The sequence below is a fragment of the Schistocerca piceifrons genome, chromosome X (assembly GCF_021461385.2).
Source record: "Schistocerca piceifrons isolate TAMUIC-IGC-003096 chromosome X, iqSchPice1.1, whole genome shotgun sequence".
NCBI lineage: Eukaryota > Metazoa > Arthropoda > Insecta > Orthoptera > Acrididae > Schistocerca > Schistocerca piceifrons.
In genome coordinates, this window is record NC_060149.1 from 823,249,860 (window position 1) to 823,258,034 (window position 8,175).

General features: G+C 40.0%; 1 protein-coding gene across 2 annotated transcripts in view; it reads right to left on the bottom strand.

Annotated features, from left to right (window-relative positions):
* The window catches only part of LOC124723019 (apolipophorins), a 122,832-nt gene extending 121,808 nt beyond the window's left edge, over positions 1-1,024 (bottom strand). For both annotated transcript variants that reach the window (XM_047248195.1, XM_047248194.1), the window contains exon 1: positions 949-1,024. In XM_047248195.1, the coding sequence (XP_047104151.1) occupies positions 949-1,015 (67 nt within the window). In that variant the 5' untranslated portion in view covers positions 1,016-1,024. The remainder of the gene's footprint in view (positions 1-948) is intronic.
* Positions 1,025-8,175: the final 7,151 nt, after the last annotated feature.

Genomic DNA, 8,175 nt, shown 5'->3' on the forward strand with positions numbered 1-8,175 from the left:
AATGAATTTCAATATATGAAGAGGAAAAGGCAACCATCCATTCAGCAGAGTTTTGTTTCATGTGCTTCACGCCATAATGACATGTACAAGCCCTAACAAGTTTGAGTTTAGATTTTGCGACGATGAAAAGAGATCAAATTCCTTGTCATCGGTGAATGTCTTACTATTCTTCTCTACTCGCGACCGACGGCCATTGAGTCTTAAAAGAGTAAATCAGAATGCACTCTGTGAAACAACATAAGCTTAATTAGTATTAAACAGTTTAACCTTTCACATCGTAGCGAAGTAAGAGGAATACAGCGCGCTGAATACGAACATTGGCAAGGAACGTGAAAAATGTGAAGATCCACTGTTGGAAATTCTCAGTGGCGATGTTTTCCTTTGGAGCATTTACGGCTACTTTAAATATAACCTCATTACTTTCTGTATTACGCCCCTTGATTCTTTACTACACAGAATTATGCTGACTTCTCACGTAGATTACATACAAAGTATCCTCTCTAACCATTCTGTCATATAACAAAAGTTTAACATTTGAAAATTAATTTTGCGAAGCGAGCTTATTACAGAAATTTACTCAAGTACTCGAATCGTTTCTTGGTCTAAAAAAAAAAAATTCACCTCATCGAAATTTTCTCATGTTGCACAGTTAAATTCTGTAAGTCGATATAAAGATTTCTCCAATACAAGTGACTAGAGCTTAAACACAGACATCTAATGAAGCACAAAACAGCTGTGTACTGTAGAAGGGCTCACAGGATGTATCAGCTCCACAGTACAAACTGTCTCGGAAACATCTAAGTTACTAATTTACTTGCAATGTAGTGAACAGTGTCTCCTGCTCGTGAAACTTTAACAGCAGCTTAAAAGCTTCTTTAATGTAGCACTCAAACAAAAATTCGAACTACTAAGGGACACAGAAAAGTTGTAAAACAGTTGCTGACTGACCTGCGGAGAAGCCACCAGATGAAATCGCTAGTGTAAGTAGGAACCAAATGTGTGGAGGCGTCCCCATGGTGACGAACTCACTACAGGACCACCAGCAGCGGAGCGCCCGCAATTTATACAGACGCGCTCCCCACCCAGCGGGTGGTCACGTGGCGCGTTGCTGCCAACTCCCATCCGCTCCGCGCATTGTTACCACCTGCTGCAACAATGACGTCTCACCTTCACATCTGCACCGCTACGCACTTGGTACCGGACGTATATTCGCTGTTTTATTTCTCAGTTCCTTATTCTCTCTCATTGGCGCTAACTGATGTCTGAAAGTCCTCTACAGTGACTGTGGGAAAGAAAGCTGCTTTCCGATGTTGAGTAGTTTTACATATGTGGCGCGGGAGTAAATTGAGACCAGATCGGAATAATCGATGCAAATTCGATACCCGACGGATAACCTGTTTTCTGGACAAATACTCAGGAAAACTCCATTTATTTCGCTAAGAGTAGATATTTCGTCCTAAAGTTCTGGCCAGTCCAGACAAGAGTAGTGTCCTAATTTAGGAAAATCCTAATACTTTTGTCATCACTCTGTAATGTCTCTTGCAGCGGCCTCTCCGCGATATTTTCGGAATTTTTTTATAAATTATATAACTCAGTACGTATCTCGAAATATCTCTTCTTATCTTACCGATTCCTAAACTTTAATATACGATGATTATCAATGCAAAGTAGTTTCAAACCCTATTATTCCTTGGAGCGTGCATTTACTCCATGGAATAGCTTCTCTGCTATCTATGTTTTCTCTTATGAAAAGAATGATTCAGATCTTGCCGATTAGCCGTGAAAGAACGAAGATGTATATGTATGTATTGTTGAGCTAGTCGCCATCTTGAGGAGATTCTGTATGAGAAGGAATTTAATACATGAACTAAACTAAAGTAAGTGTGTTCGCGTATTATTTAACTGATTATTATTGTCAGTGTCTGCTTACTACGCTGTGTTGCACGGAATCAGCGGGAACGTCTGATTTACACTGGACGAACCTGCCGTTTTGTACGCTCAAGATATCCAGTATGTTACTTTCAATAAATGGGCTAACACGGTCTTACCAGCAGATCTCCGGTCTTCCCCATGTGATCACCGAAAGTTAATAATTATTACAAATGTTTTCAGGAGATCGACTGACAATTTTCGTCGCACCGAGACTTCGAAATTGCTTCACTGCCTTATGGAATTTAAGTTAAGCTCAATTTAATCAGGATAGAACAGTATTGAACTGTGTGAATGTGGTAAGCCTGCTTTGTAAATGAAAATTAACTTAATATACGCATGTTTTTTACTATCCTGATCAGTGAAGCTAAATCAGGCCGGTGTGAGAGAGGTTTTTAAATTTTAGATCCCACAAAAATATTAAAACTCCACACTTTTTTTAAAGTTACCGGTCACTTCGATTATCATTTCTTTCCAGACGCGTTTTGAAGAGCTGTCTTCATCTTCCATGGCGGTTTCTATGTATTCTACAGTTGTTTTACTGTTTTCGAACATCTTTATTTCGGTCTTCTATATACTGTAAGCTGATGAATCGAAGTGCTAAAGCCTATTTAGGAGAAGTTTAAAATAAGCAAGCATCGGTAATCCAACAAATTTATTCACGCTTTTCACGAATTTAGTTCTGAAGTATTGCACATAGCAAATAAAAATCGCTACTTTCACAGTGGGAGACCCGCATTTTTCGTCAAAAACGCGGAAATAAATCAAGTCATACACAAGACACGTGGTCTACATTGTTTTTATCACAAATCTACATACATTTCTTTTGTCAAAAATTGAACACTTCTTGTTGCCATAGACTATTGTATCATTGCCATGTCTTATGTACAATTCCGCCCCTGTTATCATGGGCGTCTGAAGAAATTTTTCCAGGGGGGGGGAGGGGACAAGACTCTAAAACTGCCATTTTTTATGTAAATGAGGTAATTAGTTTCGAGGTTTGCATTGACGCAATAACTAAATTTTAGAGGGGATACAAAAAACTTATCATATTCCGGAGACTGGATGGTTGACTCAGCATGAATAAAAACTCTGTGCTCCAGATTTCAGGTGGGAGGGGGGGGGGGACAGGGGGAATTTGCTCCCCCTCCCTCCCCCCGCTGCGGACGCCTATGACGGTTGTATAATATGAAGCACCCTGAGGACATGTGATTTTGTTATTCTCCGGATTGCGTGAATCTGTCTGCTATTCCTTGTTCGATGGCGTGATGAGATGTAATACCTCCGAATTCCTTATCAGAAAACTCTTGTCGCTTTTTAAATGAAACGAACGTTATTAACATTCTACATCTTTGTTCGTCATGCGTACATATTTGCTGCTCTCTGGCGCTAGAGGGCATCGAATTGTAGCGTGTAACATAGAGGAGTGTAACGTGACTACAGTACAGATGTTGGTGGATGAGAGACAGCGTGCTGTAATCAAACTTCGAATTCGAAGAATTCGTCCTCACATGGAGCACCATCTCCTTCAGCATGACAATGCAAGACCACACACGAGCGCTGCGACATCTGCAACAATCCGACGCCTTGGGTTGACCGTCGTCGATCATCCTCCATACAGTTCCAACTTGGCCCCATGCGGTTTTCATCTATTTCCGAAACTTACAGAACACCTTCCAGGACTTCACTTTGATACTGATGAAGTGGTGCAAGTAGAGGTGAGGTTGTGGGTCCGTCTACGAATTCAAACATTCTACAGCGACATCAACAAACTGATGTCTCGCTGGGAGAAATGTATTCTGTGCTGACTGTGCTGACAAATAAATATGTAGACATGAATAATAGGGATGTAAGATATTATTAACGTTTGTCTTATTTAAAAAGCTTTAAGAGCTTTCACATAAAAAATTCAGTGTCATTACGTATCAGTACGCCCTCGTACATTGTCCTCCTCTAAGAATAGAAAACAGTTCGCGTGATATGTTGGGAATTACTCAAACTTTGAGCAGTGGATGGCCAGTTCCGTTCTTTCTTTGAAACGTGAAACGTCCGTGGGCGTCCCTCAGTTTTTAACCAATTGGCGTGGCGTTGAAGTGAAAACACTGAAATTTGCTTCTGCAGGAGCGGATTTGAAATCTCCGCCCGGCAAGCCTGATTTAGGTTTCTCGTGGTTTTCCTAAATAACTTCAAGTGAATGTCAGTATGATTTCTTGGATTAGACGGCCGATTTCATTCACTATGTTTTTCCAACTGAGCTAATGTTCTATCGATATCGATGTTAATGATACTTTAAGATGTAGCTTATTTTTCTGTCGGCTATAAATATTTTAAGACGAATGTGTGCTAAGTGTGAAACACCCTTAACAGCTCCAGAAAGAGCAGTGATGCATTTCGCGATCATTCCTCCAGCACAGTCGATAACAATATTTAAATATGGAGTCACTAGAATGGACGTAAGGATAAAGACATTAACTATTTCATAAAAAATTGTACAACTTGTAAGTATACAGCTCCAATGAATATTCTTTGAAACCCAACTACCTTTAATACACTAAGGGAGCATTATTTCAGGCTAACAAATTGGAACACGACCATAGTTCTTTTTCAGTACATCACTTTGACATTTTTCCAAATTGGTACAGCCAAATAACGTAAGGTCGAAATAAAGATGAAAGCGACCGCGGTTCTGCGAAATTATCTTCCGAACACGCGTAGTAATGGCTAGGAACGGAAAGCTTCTCTTGAAAGTACAAACTACTGTAAAAAACTTGGCCAAAAAAAGTCTTTACATAATTAGCTTCTTTTGTCACTACCCAAAATAACGCATTTTGATGATTATATCCCCTGTGCATGTCAGAAATATCGAAGCCTCGTGCTCTTCATAGAGGGAGCACAAAGTGATCGGTGGAGAATGTCTATCGTAGAAGGTATCTTGTCGGAAAAAGTATGTGCTGCGTTAAATCTATTTTTATGCTCTTAAATGTCGTGTATGCGATCACTTGTTTCGCTCATATTCAATTATACGTGCAGCAATGAAGGAGATTTCGTGATGAAAATGAATTTCATTGTGTAATGTCGGAAAAACATCCGTGGTGACTGCAAAAACTGACATCGAGAATTTGCATTCTTCGAGTTCCTCTTTTGAAATCCCGTTTTAAACAGGATGTTAGCGAAAGATATGATCAACTTTCTGAACATGTTCCTTAGACCCAGGAGTCATGCGTATGGAAACGCTTTGTTTCCATGTTATAACTCGCATACTAAAACTCTTCGCAGTACATTAATCGTAGGAAAAATACAGGAACAGAACTAGCCACCACACCATACGAGCCTTTCCTTACATAAATATTCAAAAGGAACTTTTGGCTACATCCGGTTAAGATATAATTCACTGATTCACTGAACCGCTGATTAACTGCAAAAAAGTGCAGAACTACTCACACAGTACTTGCACTTGTCATAAGCGAATGGAACAGGTAGGACAAAGGCTAATATTGGCACAAAGCTGCCTTCGTCATCTAAGACGTAGGGGCTTGCTGAGGGCGTATTACCCGTCAGTGTAAAACGTTAGAGTGAATTAATAAAATATAGAGAAAAGATAAGATAATGGTTTCAATGTTTCGTCGGCCGGTGTGGCCGAGCGGTTCTAGGTGCTACAGTCTGGAACCGCGCGACCGCTAAGCTCGCAGGTTCGAATCCTGCCTCGGGCATGGATGTGTGTGATGTTCTTAGGTTAGTTAGGTTTAAGTAGTTCTAAGTTCTAGGGGACTGATGACCTCAGCAGTTAAGTCCCATAGTACTCAGAGCCATTTGAACCATTTTTTCAATGTTTCCTGTGTTCTACACAGTCTGCCTCTAGTTGAGTACAATGTACAGAACGTGCATACATTCATTTAAAAGTGTCAGGAAAGTCCTTTAGGATGTCGTTCATCTCGCGCATCACACTGACTTGAATGTCGGTTACGTCATCGAAGCTTTGACCCTTCCTGTGAATTTCGGGAATTTGTCGTTCTGTGGTAGGTTCGTATTGAACACAAGTCTCGTCACCTGTGATGATTTGCGTTTTGCATTATAATCGAGTCGCAAAAAACGTCTACGAGCCGTTGAATTTTGTGCGGGAGTCGAGGTGTGCGTGAGAAACTTCGCACGCACTTCCCCTCTTCTTCAGAACATTCTGAAGAATGTCTTGGACACTTGATTTAGTGACGTTATTATATTGCGATTTGTTACGCAACAACGTTGACACACCACTGCCGCACATGCTCTACTTGACACAGCCTGCTCAGAAATCACTGGGCGCATATACATCTGTTTGCAGATCTAATAAAGAGGAGACCACAACGTTGGGATCACAGATTTACTGCAAACTTTGTACACCTTCAGTAGGCCATTAAAACAACATAATGTGCAAGTAGTAAGGTGCAATACTCTGGCAGTTCCGAGAAAATCGTAAGAGAAGTTTCACCGTTCTATTATTTGGCTCATGTATCTGCACGTAGGTACCGGCCGTTACAGTTCGTGGTGGTCAACTGAGTAGCCGACCAGGTAGCTCAGTGTGTTCGGTCAGAGAGTTAGTTGCTCTCTGTAATAATAATAATAAAAAAAACTGAGTGGATCAATGACGAACTTGAACGGGTGTCAAGAACGTCCGCCCCGAACAAATGCAATGAACAGTAACGAACAAAATTAGATTAAAAAAAGAGGGATAGCTGCACACTGTGACAAAAAAAAACTGAGTGAATGGATCAACGATGGACTAGAACAAACGTCATGGGACGTCCGCCATGAACAAATACAACGACCTACAACGAGCAAAATGAGATTTAAAAAAAACTGATTAGCGTTCGAGGTTCGTAAAACGAACATGTATGAGACGACGGTTCGACTCCCGCTCATGCTTACTTATTAATCTGTTTTTCATCACTGATCATATTATTTAATTGAATTGACATTTTAGAGAATATAGTTTCAGAAAACCACGTTTATTTGCATAGAATTTTAGTGTATTTATGTATTTGTCTACTTACTATTTTTAATTATATTTTATTACTAGAAGAAACATATTTATAACTATCGATAGGCAAACGAAGAAACGCAAAGAGTTTTCCTGAAAATGTGTGCACGCTTCGAGCTGCAACCAGAGAAGCATGCCTCGTTTGGCAGTTATCCGGCGTAGCGGTGAGACGTTGCTAGTGTAGCAAGAACGAATAGTGTAGGTGCGAATTTTTTTAATATCACAGAATTTACACTTGTACTACAAAAATGAAGGTGACCCCCTGTTTGATTTTGGCTGTCCAAGCCTGTCCCTCGTCCTTGAAAATTTAACTAAAATTAGTGAATAGTAAAATCACAAATGAAATTCAGTACAGCTTCATGAAAATGAAAATGCGCACAGGTTTTTTTTCGTTATATTACCTGTCAAATATATAAAATAAATAATATGAGCAGTGATGAAAAAAATATAGATAAAAAATTATAGATAGTGGGAACCAAAACGTCGCCTCGTACACGAGCCTCTTGCAAACGCGAACGCTAACAGTTTGACCACAATGACACCTTATGGCCGGTATGTTCGCACAAATGCATCAGTTACATAATATACGCGTAAAACTTCTCTTGCTATTTTCTCGGAATTGCCAGAGTAGTGCACCTTCCTACTTGGACATGATGTTGATTTAATGGCCTACTGAAGGTGTACAAAGTTTGAAGTAAATCCGAGATTCTAAAGTCGTGGCGTCCATTTGTGAGTTCACGCTGCCAGCGTAGTTACTGTTCTGACGTCCTTTATATGCAAGGAATAAAATGAGTCTTGGAAATATGTAGGTTTAGGTGTAGCAACAGAATGAGGTCCAGCCGATAACTCTGTACTGGTACGACTCACTGATAAAACCAGCGCGATCAGAAGGCTTACACGATAGACACTCATCCTGAACAAGACAAGGCAATATCTTGAGCTCTCCGTGTCCTCATTCGAAATGAAAATAATTGAAGAAAGGCACTGAGTAGCTTTCTGGAACAAATTTTTGAATTCATCGTCTGTTTATAATGATTTTTACGTCAACGGGACAGTAAACCCTGAACTTCGCGCCTGTCATCCGAGTGCTTTACCTCTTATGCAACTGATAAATGTCTGTTCGTCAGATTGTGAGGAAAAGTGCAGAATCTTAGACCTGTTATCTTCTTTTTAAAAAAAATCGGGCTTGGCAATAAAATCTCTTTAATATCATCACATATCATTAAATATAG